The 27456-nt window shown below is 36.1% G+C and overlaps 1 protein-coding gene across 4 annotated transcripts in view; it reads left to right on the top strand.

Annotated features, from left to right (window-relative positions):
- Window positions 1-4563: 4563 nt before the first annotated feature.
- LOC128547332 (ataxin-2-like protein) overlaps window positions 4564-27456 on the top strand; it is a 35539-nt gene continuing 12646 nt past the window's right edge. For 2 of the 4 annotated variants that reach the window (XM_053519706.1, XM_053519704.1), the window contains exons 1-16: window positions 4565-4874; window positions 6287-6323; window positions 6558-6611; window positions 7090-7161; window positions 10545-10713; window positions 12967-13097; window positions 15718-15806; window positions 17998-18213; window positions 18853-19001; window positions 19886-20047; window positions 20934-20969; window positions 21653-21702; window positions 23111-23400; window positions 24065-24152; window positions 24930-25140; window positions 26371-26522. In XM_053519706.1, coding sequence (XP_053375681.1) covers window positions 4786-4874; window positions 6287-6323; window positions 6558-6611; window positions 7090-7161; window positions 10545-10713; window positions 12967-13097; window positions 15718-15806; window positions 17998-18213; window positions 18853-19001; window positions 19886-20047; window positions 20934-20969; window positions 21653-21702; window positions 23111-23400; window positions 24065-24152; window positions 24930-25140; window positions 26371-26522 — 1995 coding nt within the window. In that variant the 5' untranslated portion in view covers window positions 4565-4785. Of the gene's footprint in view, window positions 4875-6286; window positions 6324-6557; window positions 6612-7089; window positions 7162-10544; window positions 10714-12966; window positions 13098-15717; window positions 15807-17997; window positions 18214-18852; window positions 19002-19885; window positions 20048-20933; window positions 20970-21652; window positions 21703-23110; window positions 23401-24064; window positions 24153-24929; window positions 25141-26370; window positions 26523-27456 lie in introns of all 4 variants that reach the window. The other 2 variants (XM_053519703.1, XM_053519707.1) reach the window with 2 other exon arrangements.

The following is a 27456-nucleotide window of genomic DNA, read 5'->3' on the forward strand; positions in this document are numbered from 1 at the left end:
CATTAAAAATTTTTTCGGCGAAGGCGAAGGCGAGTAGCTGTATTTACAACAGCAGAAGTCCCCGAGTCCACTGTGTGCAACTGGTAAAACAGGTTAACAGTAATGACGCTTAAAGTGCGAGGTAAAAACAATGCTTAAGTGGCAGAGAACAGTTTCGTATTGTGGCATGGGTACATTTTTTAAATAAAATAGGTAGATGTATTTTAAAGGCATTTATATTCAACTGGTTATTTATGGTGTTTATAGAACTAAGGATTCCTATGGACGAGTAATTGTTGCCACGGTAAAATAAACAAATGCTTGACTCCGTGTTGACGGTCGGGTCTAAAATCTTATATGAGGTAACGGAAGTCAGACGAAATGAAAACGGTAATCCATCCATCTAGATTCAGCTCAAATTTGCGGAAAAGGTAAACGGTATGAGAAACATTTCTTACCACCATTATTTTCGTCTGGTCACATGCTTTGAAATATACATAGGTTTAGGTCAATTATTTGCAGATAATACGGTAAAGTACGGACAACCATAAGCTAATTAGCTTTCTGTCCAATTCCCTTATCACATTTGCTGTACATTATTCATGTAATGACTAACAAATAAAATACGTTTAAACCAAAGTAAGATGTGCGTTTTTTGCCTTATGTTTCTCAAAATTTAGTGTCCTGAAACCGAAGTTTTACTCGTTTTGACCATAAAAACAATGGACTCGACGGACTGAAAATGTCAAATAATAAAGTGCTAAGTATATGCAATACATCCGCTCTAAACTTCCCTGACATTTCTCAGAACTGGATTTTTATAATGCTTTTTTTCGCACTGGTATCAACACGAATTTGTAGATTTTTCAAATTTATTGTTCCTTGCCCCCATAATTACGAAATCTGCTTGATACGAGAGCCAGGTAGTAATGCCTTCCAATATTACGATGGAGAAGGATAAAACGATACACTGTAAAGGTTGTTTGACTGTGAAAAGGTCTGGTTTCGCAAACATTTGTGACAACCGACGTTGACGAGAATTCCCATTTGCAGTTTTTGTGTTTACTTCTTGTTTAAATGGTCCTATGGAATGCTTTATCTGCAAAAAGTAAACAATAGCAAAAACATCATTGGAATATAATGCATTTTATAAAGAAACACAGGCTATGGCGGTCAAAAGGGAATTGTTACTAAGTCACATGGTGATGGTTTAGCCTTTCCCATCGTTTTTGCGGATAAAACATCCCAAGTAGGATTGACGCAGACATTTGTTTATGTTTCGTCATTTAGAAAAAAAATACAAAAGAGTAAACACAAACGAAAAGGAACACTCATCAACGCCGGTTCTCACGTATGTTTGCGGAAACAACCCAGTCTCCTATCAAACGACCTTCACAATGCGGTGGTGTTATCATTTCTCCACGGTGGAATCTTATGTAAAGTAGGTTACCCCGTATACAGCTTAGCGTCATGTTACCTTTGGCAGCGGTATTGGAGGTGTGTCGCTACCAGCGACCCCAAAATTCTTACCACCGTCTCATTTTAGGAGGGTATGGCCATGGGTGATATTTCTTGTTTCGCTCCAATAGAGTTTGTTGTCATAACTGCGTCGGGTGGTGTTACACTTCGTCTGCCGGTAGCTCTACCTCTACCTCTAGTAGATCGGCATCTTGTTGTGTATTGATGGAGCGGAAGAGCGTTCAAGCAGAGGCTGTTGCCAGCAAATAGGCAAGGGTGTGAACAATGGAACTTGCGGCAAGTAGTGCAGTCTGCGAGAGTAAACAGTTTTGAGGCCAACATTACACTCCTCGAGGATAGAATATGATGTTATCCTGACACAGGATAATATTCTGCAAGAATGTATAAGTAGATTATCAAATTTGTATTGAACAAAATGCACGAGTTCAGTTTGCGTGACATTAGTTGCGCAATATTCATCCACGAAAACACGATGCGATTTCTCGATGCGAAGCGTATCCTACTTTTGTTGCAAATTCGTTTATAAAATCATACACATATTGCTCGTTTGGCTGAGTAAATTCAAAAGTTATTGTTCTGACTGAAGTCAACGGATTTGAAAATTACGTAAATAATAATTTGAATATCATTAATTCAATAGATTCAAAGCGTAATCATGCTGCTATCGTTTGGAATTTACTTATTGTGTGACTTTTGAATTGAGAGTTTACCTTATAGTGGCCGTTGCCGCTAAATTGTTTTATTTCCAACTATTGTTGCTGTTATGTTTAATAATATAATAATAATTCTAAAAAATCATCAAACATTGTGTCCAGATTTCATTCAAATCCGACCAAATTTACCGTAGATTAAAACAAAACCAGGTGTAGAGTTAGAAAAGTTGTTGAGTACTTGGGGCGAGATCGCACTGCCTACAATGCTAAATCGTAGAAGACGAAGTCATGCTCATCTATGTTTTGCTATCGCACAGAGTAGCTAGCAGGGTTCGGTGAAACATGGATGAGAGGCGAGTATGGGGTCCAGAGTGTTATTCTTCCTAGTGAGAATGTCCATCAGAACTACATCAAGACCGGAAGTCCGGAAGTGATGCCTATGAAGTGTTGGCTGACTCTGTGCAGGTAGTGTTTGGTAGACGAGTTCGAATTGTCTTTCCACGAGATGTCATTGAAGTTTTCTGTTGCCTTCTTGGTTATTATTTCTCACCTTCAAAAACCCATTTTTGCATAGGTTAAGTATTCTTTACTGATCTGCAAGGATGGGCGGTAATATGATCCTCTGACTATTCTCTCCTTTGTGTTGGTGCGGACATTGTGTACACTACGGTAGCGCTTTCATCCTGTCGCACTGACGGAATGAGTGACGTCACGCTCTATGTATAGAATGTTGGTGCGGATGGTTCCTGGGTGAGTGATCAGGTCTACTGTTTGTTGCATACCACATCGCAAATATTCATGTCCCGTGTTACAGCACGGTTAGCATTAATTCTCCCGCATTTAGTGTACGCACGCATTGAATGTACACTATTAAACCTATGTTAAACCTAACCCCATTCAATACATGCGTACATCCAATAAGGACGATCTAATGTTGGCGTAGGTAATACACCGCCTGTGGCTTGTCAGGTGTGCCACTCAGGACTGTATGCATCAAATCCCAGGTTGACATAGATAATTTTCGAGGGGTGTGTCACCTTTGCTCAACCAAGTTCTGAGTTTTATGTGTTGTTTGAAATGTGTTTGTCCTGTCTTTTTGAATTGATACATATGTAGTCTAGACAAGAACGGTTTTCATGGTTTCGGCAAATGGTCAAAGACCACCAATTCAAAAAAGTACAGGGAACTTACTGGGAATGAGGTAAGTGTATACCTGGGAATAAGGTAACGTCTGTGCGTTCTGATTGGTCAGTCATGTAAACAAACCCAGGAAGTGATTATTTTTTCAAAATTGATATTTTTTCACTGTATTTACAGTATTTTATCATACATTTTGACAAAATTTGCTACATTTTATGTGTATTGAAAAAAAGTTTTATCAAACGAATTTCTCCCGCCGTGTCAATGATGTAAACAGGGGGTCATCTCATTCACACGAAAATTACTTAAATAAAGTATCACTATTCATATGTTTTTCGTCCGATATTTTGGTAGAACTAAGATAGTTCTTGAAAAACTTGTAATTAGATATACATGTTTCGATGTATGGAAGGCCGTACTCGCCATAATGTTACAATGTAAGTCTATGGGGAAACAATTGGTGGTCTCTAACCAAATAAAGATGCTTTAGATGCCAGAGGAAACTCGTGTCGTAATACCCGTTGAATTCGGAGTTATTCATTTTGAGGCAGGACTTTTTGCACCGTTGGTCACATTTATTACATATGCTGTAGCTTCATTGCCAACATCGGCAACAGATCTCGTGCAAAGGCGGCAGGGATATCCAGGTGAACGGGTTCTTGATTAAGCTCTATACCGAAAAATACTGGAATTTCCATGGAATGCCTAGAGAGAAGAAGTCCCTATTTGTACTTTTATTCATTCCTGAATGACAGGGGACGATTCCAGGAGCGTGCCTAACTTTCTTTTCATAAGGTAAACTAGTCTGAATATTTGTCACTCCAGTGAATAATTACTTCTCTGTATTTTAGCTTATCCCCCGTTATTTATAAACATAGACTGCTTCAAAGGCTCAACGGTAGATTGTCTTTTTCCCATAGTCTTACTTCCGTGACGATCAGTTTCCGGTATAAATTAAAATCTTATTCGTCAGCTACTTATTATTTATGTACTAAATATTTTTTCTTAAATACAAATAAGAAAAATGTTAATTGTGGAATTTATGGTTATACTCTAAAACTGAAAAAATCAAGACGTTTTATAAATGAATTTATTCAAATTTCAAGAAAAAAGAACGTTAACCGGAAGAACGAACTGCTAAAAAGTTAGAAAAATAGTCCCAAAATAATCCCTACATTTTCATACCTCTTCAACGTGAACTACTTACTAATTAACTATTACTATTACTGATTCTGACAAAAACCTGTATGAAGTTTAATCAAAGCTATTTCAATCTGTAAATATTATGTGTACAACCAATTTCGTCATAAATGAATTAGTAGTTTGTATTACTACGCCCAGCCGTTCTACATGTTCTTGGCAAAGCCGAGAAATTTATTTGTTTTGATTGTAATCATCATCTGTTAACAAGACAAGGAGTTGTTGTTTTATGCAAAGTTCCCGATCTATGATCTGAAACCTTTTGAATCCCCTTTGTTACGACATGACCTTGTAATTGAGTTGTTTATGACGCTTACCCCATCCACTGTCTGCCATGTCCACGATCAACAGCAAAAGAAACCGAGGTGGCCGGATAAATTCTGGGAGCCGCACTGATAAGAGACAAATATATACTCAAGATAGGTAACAACGCAAACTTCTGTATTGCACATGATTTTAGACTTGAAGCTGCATGCCGAAGTAAATTTTTGACAATGATTTATTGATCCAAATTTCCTAGAGCACTTGCAAAAAATTTGGACATCTAGCCAAAATAGGAGCACAATTAGGTCACTTGACTATGTTTGAACTGTTAAAATATAGATCTGATTCTGTCATTAAATTGCATCTACTTGTTCAGCTGAAAAATCCAGTCCTGTCGAGTCGTAGCTTTCAGACCTTCTCTGTCAGCCATACTCCATGTGAAAGCGCCCTTACTTTTTGTTGAAAAGGGTCTTTACCTCTATTCTCTCTGATAGCAAAGAAGACAAGAAAATATTTATTGAAACTTTACATGTTTAGATTAAAAGATAGGCTGATCAAAAGTATGAAATGAGGCCGATTGCTGAAGATGACATATTAAATAGTTCACTTAGTAGTAGAATATATTCACTAGAAATCCTTTGACGGTTATGCAAACATTATGATAAGGCAGTTTGTAACCTTACGCCTAGCATGTGCTGCAGTCGTCTGATAATGTTTTGCTAGGCATCGGGTGATCAATTTGTTTATGAGTAGTTTAACAAATTAATTTTGATATAATCATTTATATTATTATTGACTAATATAGCAATAGTTGCCTGTTTATACAAGTTCAAACGGCAATATCAGGTAAAAGTCCCCTCTATTTACAGATTGAACAAAAATTACAAAGGGAGTTAAAACATATGTTGATTTAGTTACCCTTCTGAATGTTAAAAAAAATGGTGCTCATCCTACAGGACGACTCGAGTATTACAGCATGTTCCACTCGCCCAAGTCAGATTTCTAAGTTGTATAGTGGATTTGTCGAGCCCTGAATAAAGACCTCTAGGCTTAGTAGGCTAGACATTGCGAAAGAATCTTATATCTTGTTTTTGTGTACATATTTAGGACATGCCATAAGCATGCTAAGATGAGATTTCTATCAGTGTATGAAATCTTCTACAGCAACGCCTAATCTTAACATTGTCTTTGAAACTAATTTGTCTCTGCAATAAAACAACAAATGTTGGAGCGCTTTTAAATGACAGTAAGTAACTTCATGAGCAGCAGTGTTTTTAATACAAATGTTTATCTGATATATTTCTAAAATATGATTCACTAGTTTAATAGAGAAATAATTCTGAGTTCAAAATTAATGCAATTTTAAGATTCGACATTACTTTTCATTTATTTCTTGTCAACTGAATTTTAGGAAAATTTGCCTTCCATTAGGGGGCATACTTTTTCAGAGAGGGACAGACTCACTCCTGGAGTCACTTTATGAGGGAAAAGCCCCTGCCAAGGGAGAACTATGGATAAGTTAAACTTAGCGATAATCTAGATGATTGAATTGCAATTTTATTCTTTTGCAGGCCACCAAGAAACAGAGGTCCAGTTATTGAAAAGAGTGTAAGTGTAATTTTACAGCTGATTTTTCCTATTTTCAGTTTTTCTACAATATTTTGTTCAATAAATGTTCAAAGAAAAATAAGCATGTAAATCATTTAGTATGATATGTTATGTAACTTATATGTAAGGCTACATTTTGAAATGTTCAGTGAGGAAGAATTTCATATTTATTTGTTCTATTCACTATAATTTTGTGTATGTATATATTTATATTTTTACATTCGTGTTTTTCAGATTGATGGAGTATACAAGAATGCAAGATTAACTCATGTTATATTTTCAATGGTGGTAAGTGATACTTGTGAATTAGGTACTGATAATGATTGTAGTGAAATAGAATTCTATGAAGACAAAGGAATTTAAATAAGCAGATGAACACATCATTTGCATGATCTGCAAGAAGAGGAAGACAACTTGCTGAGTCAGGCTGCTGCATGAATGAGTTTCAAATTACTTTGTTGTATTAAACGTAATTGTAAACCAAACTTGATGCACCTTGCCTCTGATTTATCTCCGATGAAGAAGTTTTCCGCCATGGTTGGGATGAACGTTACCCCTATTACATATTTTTTGCTGAAAAACCAGCACTTTGAAAATGGTATGATGTGTAATAAGAGCATAAACTTTACTTACTTTCAGACCGCTTTTAGTAATACAGGTACCTAATTCGCTCTTTCAGAACATTTTAGCAGAGCTGTTCTGTTCTAAATCTATTATTACAGTAACAGAAATTGAAAAATTATTGTGTTCATTTTATTTTTGACAGGGAACTGTTGTCCGGGTACAAGTGAAAAATGGGATTATTTATGAAGGAATTCTGAAAACTGTTTCTGCAGGAGTAAGTTTGATTGATTTTAAGCTTGACTATTCAAAGAATAGGGGAGCTATCCTACTCGCGCCGGCGTGAACGTTAGCGTGAGCGTCACACAAATGTTAAAGTTTGCGTACCACCCCAAATATTTTCAAAGTCCAATGAGATATTGCTTTCATATTTCGCATACTTGTTTACCATCATGACCCCAGTCAGTAAAAAAGGAGGAGGCAACTCTGTCAAACATTTTGATTGAATTATGGCCCCTTTTCAACTTAGAATAAATGTTGAATTTTGCGTATCACCCCAAATATTTTCAAAGTCCATTGAGATATTGCTTTCATATTTTGCATACTTGTTTACCATCATGACCTCAGTCTGTTAAAAGGAGGAGGCAACTCTATCAAGCATTTTGACTGATATGTGGCCCCTTTTCGACTTAGAATATGCTTATTGTAATGTTAAAGTTTTACACAGAGCTTATATTATACTATCAAGCACTGAGAATAGTCGAGCGCGCTGTCCATTGACAGCTCTTGTTTGTTACTATACTGTATACATACAGTCTATATACATACAGTCCACATAATTATGCAATCTTGTGTGCGTCAAATTGCAATGTACTGTGTCAGTGCATGTGGGGGATACATTCATCACCTTTGGTGATAGCTCTAGTTTTGGTTAAATTTTTTGATAGTCAAATATCTCTTGTTACTCAGGGCTCCAGATAAGATGCGTATTAGCGTAAATTATGCTTTGAAATAATTCATATACGCATGTTTGGTAATTTTTATGTGTATAAAAACTTACATGAAATTACAGAAACGCACGCGATGACTCAGGCCTTTTTTTCATCAATTTGGGAATGCCACCGACACCGGTGGAATTGGGAAAATGCGCTCGGAAATTGTCTTAATTGGGACAATTTGCAAATTACCAAAATCTACATAAATGTGTTTTTGTGTGAAATATTAATGAATTACATTTCAGTAATTGTTCAACAGTATTATAATTTACCTAAATATACATACAAATCAGCAAAACTATCTTAAAACAGCAAAAACCCTAAAAGGTATAATCATTTGGGAATTTTAAATTCAACTTTGGGAAAAAAACATACTTTTTTGCATTGGGATTACCTCCTTTTACAGGAGGTAGATTTATAGCGGAAAAAAAGCCCTGTGACTTTACTAGCGTAAACAAAACCTGAATCCTCTGGATGCTTAACGTAACATAGCATGGTCAGCATTAATTCTCCCACATTGAACATTCACATGCATTGAATGGTACTCTATAAACCTAGGTTAAACTATAATATTATACACTCGGTGTGTGCATAAATTAAACAGTTTTGAATGATTATATTAATGGTACAGTAGTGTATTTTAAAAGCAGTGTCCATTTAAAATATCAACTTCCGGTGCGGAGTAAACAACAAAAATGTCTCTTTCTTAGAATGTAAAAAGTGAACAAACGCTCTACACATTCTTTAAACCAACAAAAAATTATCCTCTAAACAGTTAAAGGTATATTGCATATTTTCTACTGGATTCGGTAGTGAGTGTGAAGCCAAAGCAAGCCAAGCGAGAAAAAAAGAATCGAAAACTTGAATGCTGAATTCTTAATTTTAACATGTCTAAAACATTGCGGAATGATGTTAATTTCACTTGGGTAATTATTACATTTTACTCAGACTTTATCATAGACTGTCTGTGTAAAATCTCAAACTTTAAATTAAATGTATTAAATCCATATAAGATTTCAATGAAACTTTAAAATTTTGTTGTTTGTATTATCATCTGGGGCATTTGCAGTGAAAAATCTTGATTTCTAAAATAGTGTTTATTTATTTCTAAAGAATTGAACAGCAAACAATTCCATGGGTGTTACACCCAAGAAATATGTTATAAAACTGATTTCTGTTTTTTTTTTCACATTTACAAATTTTCAGGAGTAAAATTACTCCTATTCAATTTCAGATTTTACCATTTTACTCATTCACAAAAAGTATGATGAGTAAATACTCATAGGCCAAAAAAATTATCTGGAGCCCTGGTTACTATCAAAGCTTTTGACTTAAAACTTAAAAATTAAAATAAAGTTATTTACTATCAAAGGCTACACCAGGAGAAGCAATCCCAATGGGCAGGCCTGTGATTTTTCAGGACTGGTCCTGATTTCAGGCTTTTGACTGCCAGAATTTCCTTATATAACTCTATTGAAAAAGTTGATTTCAGGCTTTAGATGGTAGATTTTCAGGCTTTTGGATTTTAACTGAATCCCAGGCCTGCATGGGCCATAGCTCTGATTTGAATTTTGACAGACTTATGCCCATTTTTAACTTAGAATTTTTTGTTTTGATAAAGTCAAATATCTCTGTTACTATCAAAGCATTTTACTTGAAACTTTAAATAGTTATAAATTTACCATTAAAGTCTACACCAGGAGAAACAATCCCCATAACTTTGATTTGGATTTTGACAGAGTTATGCCCCTTTTTAACTTGGAATTTTTTTGTTAAAGTTTTATATGAAGTCCAATATCTCTGTAACTTTCAAAGCTATTGACTTGAAACTTAAAAAAGTTGTTTACTATAAAGTCTACAAACAGTCCCCATAACTCTGATTTGAATTTTGATAGAGCTATGCCCCTTTTACTGGCAAAGCTCTTATTTAGAATCAAGCACTGAGAAAAGTCAAGCGTGCTATCTTACGGACAGCTCTTGTTTATGTTTTGGTTTTGGTTTCACCTTCAACCAGCAAAATACTTGGAACTTCCATTTATAGATACATTGTTTTTTTCCTAATGATTTGGGACTATGGCAGGGGCCTTTACAATTTGGAAAATTTTCACAAAACGTTAAAAGCAGGAATTGTTTAAAAAGAAAAAATTCATTAAAATGTTATATTTTGAGAAGCGAAAGTGGTTTTGATTTGAAATTTGGGGAGTGGAGGGCGGGGGAGCACTATTTGCAATTGGGATTAGGGCCAAACTATGCCCCAAAATTTACATAAAAAACAATGAAATCTGTTTTATTAAAATAGACTTATGTGAGGAAGCCATCCAGCTGGCTTACGGAAGGTTGTTGGTTCTACCCAGGTGCCCGCTCGTGATGAAATAATGCACGGAGGGGCACCTAGGGTCTTCCTCCACCATCAGAGCTGGAAAGTCGCCATATGCCCTATAATTGTGTCGGTGCGATGTTAAACCCAACAAAATAAATAAATTAATTGAAATATTCGACTGAATTGAGAATTAATAGACTGATATCAAGTTGATTCAAGAGCGAAATGATTGTATGTCAGTCGAAAAAGGTAGGAAATAAAAAAATTTGAAGACTTTGCACAAGATTTTCAGTGAAACTAAAGTTTAAAAAACACTATATTGATACATGTGCTGTGATATTTTAGGGAGACACTGTAATAGATTATGCCCACATGGTAGAAGAGAATGGGAATGAAGGACAGTCACAATCCTCGACACCATCTAAAGAACGAATTATAACAAAGCTGGTTGTGAAGTTCTCAGATCTCGTATCTATTAATGCTGCTAACCTAGATCTGGATTACGCTGTGAAGGGTATGTTCAATTAAAACTTACTTATTTTACGTTTAATACAGAGGAAGTTCCTACAACTGAGGTAAACTGTGCTAAGTGATTGCTTCCAGGATTTCTGTGACAAGTACTAGCACCTGTTGTAAGGGTGATTGCTTGAATTGAAATTAAATTGAGGAACTTTCATGCATCTATACATTTTAATTTTACAAAATGGATATAGAACCCCATCTGTCACAGTGTGGAAGTCATGTGATGTTTTTGTTGCAATGGAACAACACAGACTGTAAGTATGGTGTTTGAACTGACTGGACTCCCATCCATACACATCGGCAAGTTTCTGTTTCAAGATGAGGCAAAGGTTCTTCATGATGATTTGGAAACATATTGTGGTGCATTTGTTTTCAGTCTCTGATTCATATGTAGAATTTATCAGTCACTTGTGACTGATACCCTGAAATGTTTTGAGTATGATGTGTTTTTATGCTCCGGGCATCTAGCTTTTGAACTGTCCGTTTGTCCATCGGTACGAACCAGATTGCCTACAACCCTTATTTATGACCCTTACACTCACTATTCCTTGTGGCAAGAACTGTAAACTGACCTATATATAAATGACTTTGACCCTTATACGACCTTCACCTTCAGCCTTGAAACCTTGAAAATCTTTTTGGCCCTACAGCCTACTTAAATGACCCAGTGTAGTTCATACTCACACAAAACAAACCTTGTGGCAAGAACTACAAATTGACCTACACAAATAATTTTGCGTTTTGAATGTGCAGCTCCAGGTTAATTTTGCTATTACACATTTAGTCAATTTGATAATTTGGTTTTAAGGGCTCTGTATCATTATTATGTCTCCCCTAGGAGACATATTGTTTTTGCCCTGTCCGTCCGTCCGTACGTCACACTTCATTTCCGAGCAATAACTGGAGAACCATTTGACCTAGAACCTTGAAACTTCATAGGGTTGTAGGGCTGCTGGAGTAGACGACCCCTATTGTTTTTGGGGTCACTTCGTCAAAGGTCAAGGTCACAGGGGCCTGAACATTGAAAACCATTTCCGATCAATAACTAGAGAACCACTTGACCTAGAATGTTGAAACTTCATTGGATGATTGGTCATGGAGAGTAGATGACCGCTATTGATCTTGGGGTCACTCCGTCAAAGGTCAAGGTCACAGGGGCCTGAACATTGAAAACCATTTCCGATCAATAACCAGAAAACCACCTGACCCAGAATGTTGAAACTTCATAGGATGATTGATCATGAAGAGTAGATGTCCCCTATTGATTTTGGGGTCACTCTGTCAAAGGTCAAGGTCACAGGGGCCTGAACATTGAAAACCATTTCCGATCAATAACTATAGAACCACTTGACCCAGAATGTTGAAACTTCATAGGATGATTGGTCATGAAGAGTAGATGACCCCTATTGATTTTGGGGTCACTACGTCAAAGGTCAAGGTCACAGGGGCCTGAACATTGAAAACCATTTCTGGTCAGTTACTTGAGAACCACGTGACCCAGAATGTTGAAACTTAATAGGATGATTGGTCATGCAGAGTAGATGACCCCTATTGATTTTGGGGTCACTCTGTGAAAAGTCAAGGTCACAGGGGCCTGAACATTGAAAACCATTTCCGGTCAGTAACTTGAGAACCACTTGACCCAGAATGATGAAACTTCATAGGATGATTGGTCATGCAGAGTAGATGACCCCTAACGATTTTAGGGTCACTCTGTTAAAGGTCAAGGCCACAGGGGCCTGAACATGGAAAACCATTTCCAGTCAATAACTTGAGAACCTCTCGACCCAGAATGTTGAAACTTCATAGGATGATAGTCATGCAGAGTAAATGACCCCTATTGTTTTTGGGGTCAGTCTATTAAAGGTCAAGGTCAAAGTGGCCTGTTCATGTAAAATCATTTTTTGGAAATAACTTGAGAACCACTTGACCTACAATGTTGAAACTTAATAGGATGATTGGACATGCAGAGTAGATGACTCCTATTTATTTTGAGGTCATCTGATCAAAGGTCAAGGTCACAGGAGCCTGAACAGTGACTTGAGAACCACTAGGCCAAGAGTGTTGAAATTTAGCGGGATGACTGGACATGCCAAGTAGATGATCCCTATTGCAGTCAACCATCAGTGGCTCTTTGACTTTCGCTCCTGACCCCTATTGACTTCTTGCCTATAGGACTTTGCATTGGGGGAGACAATGCGCTTTTTTACAAAAGCATTTTCTAGTTTATCCTCTTAAATTTCAGATTCATTCACCGACACAGGCATCAGTAAATATAATGGTGAAATAAAGGACAAAGAAATGAAAGAGTTGCAGCCATGGGAATCTGAGGGTGGAGACGAGATTACATTAGATGGAACAGGAGATAAGTCTTCGGTATTTTATTTAATCTGTCCAATTTTACTAAAAGCTACTTCATATTGCAAGTTTAAAACTGCTTTAAATAGTTAATAAAATCTGTGAAAAGATCTATTGGAATCATAGAAGGCAACCAAGCAACATAATAGCAGACTCAGTTTGATTGGATCTGTTCATGAAAGGTAATGGAATGTGCAAAACTATCTCACGCCCCCCTAGCATTTGCTGAAGCAGAATTCTAGTACTGTACAGTAAAAATAAATTTTCATGATGATCCAAAAAGACCAGAGAATTTTAACAACACTGAATCCAAGTACAGGGAGACTTTTAAACAGCATCCACACGGCACTTAATGTCTGCTGTTGTGATAGTTGATAAAATTTGTGAAGGATAACTCTTGTCTCGGGATAAACTGCCAAGTTCTTTGATTTCTTGCAAAGTTTGAAGACGTACGAGATAGTAGAAATGTTCATGTGCAGCAACTAAAAAGTGCAACACCATTGGTGTTGATCCAAGGCTCAAAAAGGATAAGGGAAAAAGAGATAGACTTTTATGTTAAAGGAAGGAGACAGACTTTTATGTTTATACACTTGAAAGTAACAGGGTTTAACTTTTCAGGGTTTCAGAAATCTGCAAATGTACTGGTAGCCCATTGGGCTACCAATATTTTTGTCTGGTAGCTCAAACATTTTAGTTTATTGGGCAATGACTGTTTTAGATTATTTGCTTACTGCTTGTATACTTCAGTCACAGTTGGGATGAAATGCTTAAATTAAAATAGGGTTTCTCAATTCCAGCCATACTCATATGTTGTTCAGATTTTGTTCTTTAAAATAGCAATTACAAGTATCATATGACACTAATTTTGTCTCTTTTTTTTTTTCATTTTATAAGATAAAACTGTTTAAATTGGGAAATCTTCTCTCTCTCTGATTATTTAGTATGAAAATCATAAAAGTCATTTTTTTTTAACTTGCAAATTCCTTATTATTTGCAATTTATCTTATAAAATGATTTTAAGTCGACAAATACTTCTGTCTTATTGTTATTCTTAACATCCTTTGAAAAGCAGTTTGATAAAAGAACTAAAGCTGAGTAAATTACGTTTCTCTCTTTCTACACACTGTGTAATTACGTATCCGAATTTATGTTTGTCCGAAAACAGGTATAGTTTCTGACATGAACATGGCCATTTTTGCTAAATTATTAAGTCGATTTTTGCATTCTGTACAAGTATTTAAATTAAAAAGCAGTCGATGTAAGCTCTTAACTCCCTTATAATCAAATATCGCTGGTTCCACTCGATAAATATTGAGGTCAGCGAAAATGAAAGTACACTGGCAGGTGGCGGTAAAATGACGTAATTTGAAGACTGGTTTGCATATTGTTTTGAACACTACGGATCAGCTACTTGGAAGCTTTTTGATCAGTCTGAAATCTCATGTGCACACATAAACATTTGCCTCCTGGTGCGATTAAAAACGATTAATTGTTTGCCTACTGTGACAATAGGTCGTAAGATAATGAATGCCTACGGTGTGTATTACTCGATAAACAATGGGATTATGTGAAACTGTCAAAGTTATGCATGAAGGCTAGATTATTGATTTCCGGGCTACTCGATATAGGGTTTTAAGGTAGCCCGGCGGGCACTCTCTTGAAAATATTTAGGAGCCCGACAGAATTTTTTGGTAGCTTCCTGGCTCTGAACATGGGATTTCTGAAACCCTGGTTTTTGTTTTACAAAGAAAATATTCTGTAGTGAAATTAACTAAATTTTGTCATTTGTTACCATGACTATATGACCATACTTGACACTGTTAAAGACAGAACACTCTGCTGCATGAAAGCTGTTCATAATAAAAGGGAGTCACTTGGCCATTTTGTAACTATCAATTGTCCCATGTGGTTCTGGGACGATCTGTGTATGAAAAGAATTGAAACCACTGCCTTACCCTTGCATGATCGTAAGAGGCGACTAATAGGGTCTTAACACTTGGTTTTGCTGTAACTCTGTGATTCCAGCAGGTATGCAAATTTTGATTCCATACCTCATGTTTTTATTTCGATGTAAATAAAGATTAAGATGTGAAACCAAAACTTGTAGTCCTGTTTGGCACCATATAACCTATACTGTGTTGGTGCACCGTAAAACCCAAATAAATAAATAAATAAATAAAGTAACTATCAGTTGGTATCTCAGTAACAACTAAATATATTGGATTGAAACTTCATGCAAGACATTTGTATCATCCAACAATTTTATGTTCTAAACCAACCAAGTTAAAGAATTCTTGGTTGAGATAAAATCAAATTATGACCCTTATTTTACTAAGAAAATTAGGTTGAAGTTTTGCACACAAATTGTTTTCATTTCCATATTAAAGTTTTAATTTGTAATTAATTGTAATAAAATAACTCCATTATTTAAATCTTTCCAAGTTGTGGGCATTGTACGACTTAGAAGTTGTGAAATAGTCAAATATGCTGTCTTATGGACAGCTCCTGTTTCATGTGGCTGTCAGAGTAAAATATTCTACTGAAAGTGGCTGAAAAAAAAAAATCTTTTGAGATTATGTGACCCCTGCATAAAAAGTCTGTAACATTCTTGTTATGTAACTTTTTTGACGTATTTCAGAATGGTTGGGATCCCAACGACATGTTCCATACAAATGCTGTACAGTTTAATGTACAGTCGTCCTATGATGACTCGCTGGAGCAATATACGTAAGTAGTTCATTACATTCAGAGGGTTTTCTGTACAACTGACAGTTATTGTGTAGAATCTATCTTATAAATCAAATGTTATAGTATACTAGGATAGCTTTACAGAAACATATGTTGCCAACTCAATCTAAATGATCTATTCTTGGTTGAATGAAAGATTGTTCAACAAGAATTTTAATCCGCATATGACCGCATTTTAAGGGCCTTTTTACCTTAAAGATGGTCAATCACACATTTGAGCAACATTTTATGAAATTTTTCAGTTTTCATATATTCTGTTAAGAGATTTTTTTAACAAACAAAAAGATCCATTGCACATAGTTAGATCTCTGTTGGAAATGTGTATTTTGTTACTTTTTATGAAATTTTGTAAGTACTGCCATTTAATATGAAAGTATCTTAAAAAGTGGACTGTTCGTATGAGTTCAGTATAATTTCTAGTGTTATATAAAAAAATTTGCATTTGATAAATATTGGGATATTTTAACAACCTGAAGCAAAAAGAAAGTTTTAAAACAACGTGTAGTTTCGGACTCCTCTATTTTCAATCTGTCTGGGTTGCGCAACTGAGATAGACAAAGGGAGGTAATGGTGATTTAATAAACTTGCATTTCTAATCTATTTTGACAATGCAAGTCTTTGGCAACTGTAAATACAGTAGTGATTAAATTTATATTATTCCTTAGGCAAAATATGTTGATTTTTAGCTTGACTGTTTGAAGAATAGTCTAGTAATTCTACTCACCCTGGCGTCAGCGTAACACCTTGGTTAAAGTTTTGCATGCAAGTACATACAGCTCTCATTTAAAGTCGTATAGCTTTGAAACTTATTTTTTCTTTTTCTAGGTCAATTACCAACCTCACTGGGTCAAATTCCATAACTCTGACATGTATTTTGAGCAAATTATGCCCCCTTTTGGACTTAGTAACTTGCATGTAAAACAGAAAATCATGGTTAAAGTTTTACATGCAAGTTACTATCTCTTAGAAATTCCTGGTTAAAGTTTTGCGTGCAAGTACATACAGCTATTACTAAAAAGCATATAGATTTGAAACTTATTTTTTCTTTTTCTAGATCAATTACCAACCTCACTGGGTCAAGTCCCATAACTCTGACATGTATTTTGGGCAAATTATGCCCCCTTTTGGACTTAGAAAATTCTGGTTAAAGTTTTGTGTGCAAGTTACTATCTGCAGAACAAATGCAGATATGAAGTTGAAACTTCACATGTGCCTTCGGGGTTATAAAACTGGTTGATAGCATCAAGTCCCATAACTCTGACATGCAATTTGGTCAGAATATGTCATCTTTTGAACTTAAAACTCTTTTGATATTTTAACATTTTAGGTAATATTTTCCTACTTTTGGGACAATATTTCGAATAGTTGAGCATTGGCTGTCTTATGGACAGCTCTTGTTTGTTGGGCAACCAGGATAGGAAAATCTAATTTTAGAAATACTTCAAGCGAAGATATGATGTGTATTAAGACCTCGGTAACATAACGATCAGTTGGTTAAGTTTTGAACAAATCCATTAGTTGATCGAAATCTGATTAACCACCATTAATAGTTGGAGCCATTTGTAGACATTACATCAGGATTTTTTTGCCTTGGCCCAAAATGCTATTCCCCCCCAACCCAACAGGCCAGAACAGGCCAAGGATTCTTCCCCTCGTGGTAACCAATCCCCACCTACCCTGATTCCCGTTTCATCATGATATAAATAATATACCTGCTTAATATTGAAGTTGCATTTATGCCCCCCCCCCCCCCCCCCCCCCCCCCACACACACACACACACACCCCTCATTACCACAAGATTTATCAACTATGTTTATGACCCCACCCTACCACACATATTAATACAATTTTACTGAAATTCTGCTTTGGGGTTTAAATCTTATGTGATGCCCAGAAGAATAGTAGGCAATACAATAAATGTCAGTGAAATATGAAATAGCATGATATTAACCTTTAACCTGCTAGTGGCAAGTGATTTTGCCTTTGCAACCAGCGCAGACCAAGATCATCATGGTCTGCACTGTTCACTATTCAGTCAGTAAATTTTCAGTAAACACCCCTAGGAATAATAAATGGTATTGCCCAAATTGATTGATGGACCAGTCCATTTTAGAAATTTAGCAGGCTAAGGGTTAAAAGATCATCTTCAACAATTAAAATATTTTTCAGGACAAGGTTAGAGAGAGGGAATTCAGAAGAGTACAGACGTCGTGAACAACAAGCATCAAAGATAGCGGCTGAGATCGAGCGATGTGAGTCATACAAGAAGCATATAGCTCTGGAGAACGGAGAAGGGGATGATGAAGAGGCGGCATTCAGCTCGGTTGTGCGACCTGGAGAATCCAGTAGTCAGTCACAGCCAACTGGTACTGGAGGGCCAGGAAAGTACGTTCTGTATTGATCTTTCTATAAATTCAGTTGTTTTCAGTTCCTTATACTTCAGGAAAATCAAAGATTTTTTTTTTGAATACCTCTAATGTAGCAGTAATCTGATAATTTAAATGCAAAAAATATGAACACTTATCAAGGAAAGACAGTAGCAGAAAAAAAATAGGCCATTGTTGCATGTGGGAAGTGTTATCATTATATTATCCATACTTTTCAGTATTTTACACGGACATGTTTATATAAGCATGTTTGTGTTGAGTCCAAAGGACACGGCTGATGTATATGATATTTGAATGTAAATTGCTCAAAGTGATAATAAATCTCTTACATAATTTTATATTATAATTCAGTTGTTAAGTCAGGGAGTGTTGTAAAGTTTTCTATGGGCAATATTTGATGAATTACTTGTGGTTCTAATACTGTGTATCACATGACAGTCTGACATCATTGCTTCAGTTTGACACTACTATATCTCCTTACTGGCTTGTATAAAAGTACAATACTTTATATTGAAGTGACAGTGGTGTGAACAAGTGCAACTTATGAAACCTCTTACCGTCATTTCATTGGTTAAGGCTTCAGATTGTAAGTGTTAAAAAACAATGTAGTAAATAAATGTATATGATATGTTTTCAGATATATACCTCCAAACAAACGTGCTATGGGAAGTGGTGGGAAGTCAAGTCGTGGAGGCTATGTAGCTCAGTCAAACCGCAATATACCCAGTCAGTCTCCACAAACCACTCAAGTGTCTTCACAACCCACTGTAGATAATGTTAACGGAGGTACATTGTTTTTGTTTTTTTTTTACGTCAAAATTGTTTTGAAAATTTGGTTTTTCTTACTTTGAATAGTGATTTTAACATATGATATTGTTAAAGATCTCGTTGGTTATTCCATACATTTTCTCTTCTGGACAACTCGCAAAAAAGGCTTATGCCGTATGAAAAACAGCGATGTGGTGTTATTCAAAAAGGACAATAGGTAGTCATCAAAGGAAATTTCTTTAAAATGTGGAAAACTGCAGCATTAAAAAGACTAAAGTTCCGGTAATCTTCAGTCTTTAGAACCACTTGGAGAGTTAAAGAAAACAAAAGAAATAATCGTAAGAAAATGAAGTGAAAGTTAAAGTGCCATGCTTGAAGGCCCTCGAGAAATCAAACTGGATCAGATGTTAAAATTTTTTGACAATCAGGACAGACGCTTTGGTTGTTGGATGATTGAGTTAAACTTGGAAAAATAAACAAGAAAATGCCTCTGAATTTTTTTTTGTAAGTTTAGACTTCATTTTGGCTGCTTTTAACTTGGAGATAGTAAACAAAAAATGAGTGTTTGCTGAACTTGCAACCTCTAAATCTTGCAAGATTAAATGAGTCATGCCATGAGAAAACCAACTTAGTGGGTTTGCAACCAGCATGGATCTAGACCAGCCAGGTCAGGATCCATGCTGTTCGCTTTCAAAGCCTATTGGAATAAGAGAAACTGATAGCGAACAAAGCCACCATGTTGGTTTTCCCATGGCACGGCTCAAATCTTTTCAAAGGTTGATCCATGTCAAGGGCATGTAAATGTGTAGGAAAATCTAACAAATGATAGATGTATGAACATTTGCTGAGTATTTTGCATTTTATTTAGAACTTGATAAGTACATTTGTATGTTTGCTTACAGAAGAGACTGGGCGACCGACAATACCTGTATCTACAGCAGGGCCTACAGTTAAAACTAGTCCGGTAGGTCACGATCACGGACCTCCACCTGTCACAGACAAACCAGATCACGTGCCACATGCAACACACGCTAATAAAGTAGAAGGGAAAAAATCGCTGAAAGGTTGGTTTTCAATTTTGATAATTTTTTACAAGGTCTAAGGAAATGGGAATGTTTTGAGTTAATCAGGGAACTAGGTCATAATGTCTTGTCATTAAATTTTCTTCAATAGAAAGGTAAGTTTAGGTTTTGTGATGATTCAAATTTGGTGAACTGGTAAATGGGGACAAAGTTTTGCGATTGCATCTAACAGTGACATTCTGTCCCACATGACAAACTTTTATAAGGCTTGCTTATCATTACTTTTGTAAGTTAGTTTTCATCCAAATATTACAATGTGCACTACAATACAATACAACAATGTAAGGAATGTTGGCTGCATTACCTTACAGAAGAGCTACTGTGTTTGATGTCTATATTTTAAATTTGCTCACTTGTAATTCATAACAGTGTAAGTGAAACCAGCTTACCATGTGATCGCCTTTGGCAGGGGATGAATTGTCCCAGAGGCTTTTGAGTTATGGCCCTTGAATACGAAAATTGGCAAAAATAGACGATGTCGGCTCTTGAGTATTTCTTATCCAGTATTCACCATAGATGATCACAATGTTTATGGGCATTAGAACTTAAAAAAAGTTTGATAACCAGCTGTATTAAATAAAAATTTTGGGAAGGAACAGTGCCTGCTTAATATCTTTAGCAGATCTTTCGGAGATTCTTTCCCGTTGTTCACCAAACTTAGAATTTTTAAGTGAATATTATCTTGGTCAAGTTTGATAACCAGTTGGATAGTCTTAAGAAGTTATGGCCCTTGAATTAGTCCTAACCGAGAAAATTGACAACTAGTCTGCTCAGTAAGTAGGTATTATAAAAGTCGGAAGGAATTTGCTGCAGCATATATTGTGATAACTAAAAGCACTCGGACTGAGGTAACTTAAATTTTTTCTAGGATACAACAATGTTGGAAGAAATCTACCTCATACATGTAAGTTAAGCTATGCATGTACATGCACTATGATGTCAACTTTCCAATGTCAGAAGTTTTTTTCTACATCTCTCTAAGAAACTGCTTGATGATAGTCCTTCCTTATTGTTAATCGCTTTATACATTTTCTGCTTACATCTAGCAGATCTATAATACTGAACTGTTCTTAGCTTGTTACATCTTCATCAAGCTTGGTCTACAGCGTCCTTGCATGGATCTTTCTCAAACTTTGGCAGTAAATCATTTTAATGCCAATTGTATAAATATCTGTGAAACAAAATGTTCTGTTCTACATAAGATACTGAATAATTTATAGAACATGATGAAAACTTCCTTTATATATATATATTGTTGTCAAATTATGAATATTAATAAATTGGAAAGAAGTTCTATTTTTGGCTAGGATCCAAAGTTATAAAACTGAATCAAGCAACTGATTGGTTGATTTTGAGTTCAAATTAGAAATTGACCAATGACAATGTTGCATTTCTGAGACTGGTCTCAACATTACTAGTTTTACATTACTCTAGCAGCCTTTCTAATTTGACTCAGTCCATCTACCAGTATCTGAATGTGGTGAGCAATTTAGGGCCATTTTGGCCCTTTTAATTTTCTTTGCATATTCCATCTTTGAGTCCATTTGTGTGGTAATTATATGCATGAATTGTCTTCTTTTGTTACAGGGAGAGATGAACAGATAAAAGAATTAAAAGAATTTAGTTCAAAATTTAAGGTAATTATACATATAATAATACATATTTTCAATGTTTTAACCTGGGGAACATATCGTTATTTATTTATTTTGTTGGATTTAATGTCGCACTGACACAATTATAGGTCATACGGCGACTTTCCAGCTTTGATGATGGAGGAAGACCCCAGGTGGCACTCCATGCATTATTAATTTGTTTCATCACGAGTGGGCACCTGGGTAGAACCACCAACCTTCCATAAGCCAGCTGGATGGCTTCCTCACATGAATAATTCAACGCCCTGAGTGAGGCTCGAACGGGCAAGTGATTTGAAGTCAGCGACCTTAACCACTCTGCCACGGAGTCCACCGGCATATTGTTAAGATGTGATAAAAGTATACTGGGTCTAGTTCATTTGGTAAGGATTTTTATGATATTTATTGAAGATTGAATATTCTTGTCCTGCAAAAAAGGTTCACATTTTTTAGGTAAGAAAAGTTGTTCAGTATCTTTTGATAGGGTAAAAAAAAAAATGATAGCATTGCTTACGAAATATTATTAAAATGAAGTTGCCGTTATGAATATCTTGCTGTCATGGGCAGGGATGCGTACACCTAATTTTAGGTTGAGCATATTTGAGCCGTGCCATGAGAAAACCAACATAGTGGGTTTGCGACCAGCATGGATCCAGACCAGCCTGCGCAGTCTGGTCAGGATCCATGCTGTTCGCTTTCAAAGCCTAATGGAATTAGAGAAACTAATAGCGAACAGCATGGATCCTGACCAGACTGCGCAGATGCGCAGGCTGGTCTGGATCCATGCTGGTCGCAAACCCACTATGTTGGTTTTCTCATGGCACGGCTCTTTTGTAGCTGAGGTACCATTTTTCATAATAATGCAAGGCAAAATGTTTTTCTTAGTTACGGCATCAGTTATCTACAGTTTCATGAATGACCCTCGACATAAGCCATTAAAGGAATGGACAGAAAGAGAATGGCTAGAAATATATTGAATACTTTGACATTTTAGTTTGAAGGAGAGCAAATTAACAAGAATTACTAGTAAAAGATTTAAAAGAAAATAATTTGCATGTATTTACTTTTTATGGCTATGGGTATTCAAACGTTTTCAGGTTTGGACTGTAGATATGGAACTGTTCGGGTCATGTGTTCCAGGCAGCAAACATTCTATGTGACAGTTCAACAGTTTGTCTTAAGTCATTTGAAATCTGCCTTTTAAATTCAAATGGCCAAGTTGCCAGTTTAAAAGCTTGCAGAGAATGATTTCAGTTTGGCTCAGAATCCAGGAACAATTTGTAGGCTCGCTGGCAGCCATTTCATATCGACTGAAAAAAAGTGGCATTAAATCTATAGAAGACGTATGGACATATGTAATACAATTTAAAGTTGCCATATGCAAATTTTTAAGTTTGATTTTAATTTTCTACAGCTGGATGATAATAAAGATACTTCAAAAGAAAAAGATAAAGAAAAAGAACACAATACAAAAGACAATAAAGAGAAAGCTAGTTTAGAACGTAAAGAGAGTGTAAGTGAAGAGAAAGATACTGGTTCAGAGAAAGTAATAACAGAGAGTAAGGAAAGTTCACAGTCTACAGTGCCAGTGACATCAGCTCCACAACAAGTGGCACCATCAGCGGAGGAGAAGAAAACGGAGGCCAGTTCATCTGCGCAAGCAGAGTCAAGTTCAGAGCCTGCGCCAGAGACTGGTTACAAAATGTATGTACTTGTCTCCCCATATCCTTGGTACTACCTGGTTTACATAATGAATAGATGTTATGATAAAATTGTTTTCCTAAACTCGTGAAATGGGACATACAGGAACACTGCAACAGACTGGTGTGCTAAAATTTACAGAAGAGTGTGTTAGAAAGCTCTTCTGTGAATTTACCTCCCATTGCCTAACTGGGTTACGCAACCGAGATAGTTTGAAAGTAGATTGATTCTGAAGCTATATGCTGTTTTAAAACTTGGCTTTTGTTTCGGGTAGTTGAAATATCCCAATTTATATTAAAGGGAGGTAATTGACAAAATTTTTGAAAAGTAATACAATATACAGTTCCAGTAATGGGTCTTTTCGTTCCTTAAATAAACAGAATATATGAAAACTGAAAAGTATCGTGAAATGTTGCTTAAATGTGATTGACCACCTGTAACTATTCAGCTTTTTTGCTCAGCTCTGGTTTAGTTGGTTGTATTATATTTTGGTCAAAAATGGTGCTCTTTCTGCAAGGACGAGTACTACTGCAAGTTTGTCTCACCTGGAGCTGGTTTCTACTCATATTTACGAGCTGACATATGGATTTTTCAAGCCCTGTTGTATTATTAGAAGCTAGATTGATGTTGAGTGTATGAGAGATGTTTGTTTAATATATCTTTTCAGATTGGAGGTATCTACTTTAAATCCAAAAGCAGATGAATGGGTTCCCAGGCAGCAACAGCAGCAGCAGCAGCAACAGTCTTTCCAACCAGTAAGTAGCATTAACTCCACTATTCAAAGAATAGGTAGATCTATTTTAACTCAACCATTTGTCAGCGTCCCGCTTTGGTGAAGTTTTTGTATGTAAGCTGGTATATCAGTAACCACTTCTGGGAATGGATTGAAACTTCACACACTTCTTCACTGTGATGAACTGACATGCAGTGCACAGTTTCCATAACTCAATTCGTGGCCTCAACGCGAAACTAGTCTATCTGCTTCTATTTCTATATATATATATAGACTAGTTTCGCATTGAGGCCACGAATTATACTTTTTACAAAATTATCCCTTTTTTCGCCTTTACAATTTTCCGTTATTTTATGTATGTAAGCTGGTATCATACATACATTCATACATCATTTAGCATTCCTGTCTAGGCAGTGAATCTTACCAATTGTTCTATCAATGACATCTTTGTCTACTTTTGATGTTTGAGTTCATACTAAAAGTTTTATTAAATTAAATTTAAAAATACATATTATAAAAGCCCATGAAGACATACGTATGAACATTATAGAGCTAACTGTGAAAATATCATGCAGACATACAATACCATAGACATATACAAACACTTGAATACATACAATTTTGAAGCATTTGGAGAAAGTTGTTTATTAAAAATGTATTAACATAAATAAACATGCATTTACATTTATCTTATAAAATTGATAAAATGAATAAATATTCCTGTCTCATGGTAGTGAAAATATATCGCAGTCTAAGATGAAGGATGTTTTGAATACTTGTGGATAATTTGCTATTTCAGAAACAAGCAAGTCAGCAGCAGATACCTACCCCGCCCCGTCCCCAGACCCAGAGTCCCATGAACATACCACTGAGCATCCCGGCCCAGCCGGTGTACCCCAGTCCGGGCCAGCATTACATTATGCCCCCTCAACATCAGCAGATGGTGCTTAACAACCCTGCGGCCGCAGCAGCAGCTGGTCAACCACAGTATAACGTCAGACCTAAAAGAGGTAGGACTTTATTTTATTTGGGAGTGTAGAACACGAATGTCAAATACTGAGCACAATTTTTCATAAGTTGTTTTTACTGAGTTCAATAAAATGACAGCTTTTTTTAGCCCACAATATAGGGAATACTGTTACATATTTCTTTCTAATTGAGGTATATTGTATATGTCTAATATCAAGTTAAAAAAGCTCTTGGTTGGAATACAAAAGATGGTTACCTTTCGTTATTTACCTATAAATATTCTATGAAAAATGTGGTTTGTAATTTTATACTATAAACAGAAATTGTGATAGAAATCAAAATCTGTTGTGCACTTTGTGGAAATCCAGTTCCATACTTTGCCAATGTCTTTACTGCTTTCATTAGTATTCATGACTCAGTAAATAAACAGTTCTTTGTTTGAGGTGAGTTTATATTAAATCAGTTTTTGCTAAAATATTTTTTTTTAAAGTATAGGCAAAAAAAGTCCGCTACTTTGAGAGACCCATCTCACACAGTGACATCATTTAATTTCATGTGCATGAAATTTCATCGTTTTGATGAAAATGTCAATCTTGAGGGGATATGAATTTGTGGATTTCAATTTTTGCAGATATCTAAATCTAAAAAAAAGTAAATTTGCATTAGGCTTTAATTTCGTTGATTGAAGAAACTACGATTCAGTCCATTTAAATACGTTCTCAGCAAATTTTAATGATAACTGTACAGGTACAGAATACAGGAATACACCATGTGTTGACTAGCAACTGTTGCTTTATCTAAAATTTAGCCGTGTCATGTGAAAACCAACATAGTGGGTGTGCGACCAGCATGGATCCAGACCAGCCTGCGCATCCGCGCAGTCTGGTCAGGATCCATGCTGTTCGCTTTTAAAGCCTACTGCAATTAGACAAACCATTAGCGAACAGCATGGATCCTGACCAGCCTGCGCATCCGCATGGATCCATGCTGGTCGCAAACCCACTATGTTGATTTTCTCATGGCACGGCTCAAATAGAGTTGAAAATAAGATTTAACATACATCAGAGACATACATTTTTTCCCCTGAAAAAACTACTAATAGTGGTAATGTAAGGCAGATTTTTGTACTGATTAAGAATTTAAAATAAAGAACCAGTTTCATATGAAGACATTTGGTTTACTTGTTAACAATTTTTCGAAGAAGTTTATTGGTGTTTGAAGGGATTCCTATACATGTTTGAGTCTCAACCTTTCCAATTATATTTTAATAGCTGTTGTATCTGTGAAGCCGGACTATACAGCATCGGCAGTTCAAGCAGCAACTGGTCAGCCATTGTTAGCACAGTCTGCGCAGCCAGGATATATACAGTATATACCACATCAAATGATGCCCCCACAACCTACAGGATACCAAATGGGACAGGTTAGTACCTGATGTATACAGTACAGTCAACTTAATATTTGGAAGCCGCGGTCCTTCTGTTTTGATTAACACTCCGTTATATAAAGCCATCGTATACACAAATAGTTGTTTAGGGGAAATCTGTATAAATCATGTGTGACCTTCATGACGGTACACATTTAAAAATATATAGATGTTTAATGGTTGTTATTTTTAGAATGAAGAAGTCGATAGACACGGGTCAATTTAATATAATCATGATATGTTTAGCAAACTCTTTAAAGAATGAACATTTTTTGCTAATTATCACTAATTGACAGGGTTACGACGCGGTGTGAAAAACAGTTTTTGCAAATTTCTTGGCTGTAGAAAATGCCAAAGGTCGTTGAAATCAGCCATATAATTGTTATGGGACGCAAAAATTACGGTCGTTAGTCGCAACAGACAGGGAGTCGTTTAATTCAATGACTTTATATAATGATTTACGTTGGGTGGTCTGGAACAGGGTTGTATACGACAGGAAGTCGTTTAATTCAGTGAGTCACTATGACAAGTTTGACTGTATATATTACATTATGCCCCCACAACCTACAGGAAGAATGCTTTGGTAGCCTAATGGTAGAGCGCCTGCTTCAAGTGAGGTAGGTCATGGGTTCGATCCCTGGCAGAGTCATACAGAAGTAAAAAATAGTGCTAGTAGCTTACTCCCTTGACGCTCAGCATTAAGATGATATAAATAGGACCGGTCAGGTCGGTGTCAGTGTAATGTGACTGGGTGGGGTATTATGTCACGTGTCGACGGTGTGTTGTTCCTTTAAGGAAGCACTATAAAGTTGGGCATTGTGTTCCCTGCTGCAAGTAGACACCATCGTTTATATGACTGAAAAATTGTTGAAAAAGACGTTGAACCCAAACGCACACACACAACCTACAGCATACCAAAATTTGGTCAGGT

The sequence above is a fragment of the Mercenaria mercenaria genome, chromosome 12, assembly GCF_021730395.1.
Source record: "Mercenaria mercenaria strain notata chromosome 12, MADL_Memer_1, whole genome shotgun sequence".
NCBI lineage: Eukaryota > Metazoa > Mollusca > Bivalvia > Venerida > Veneridae > Mercenaria > Mercenaria mercenaria.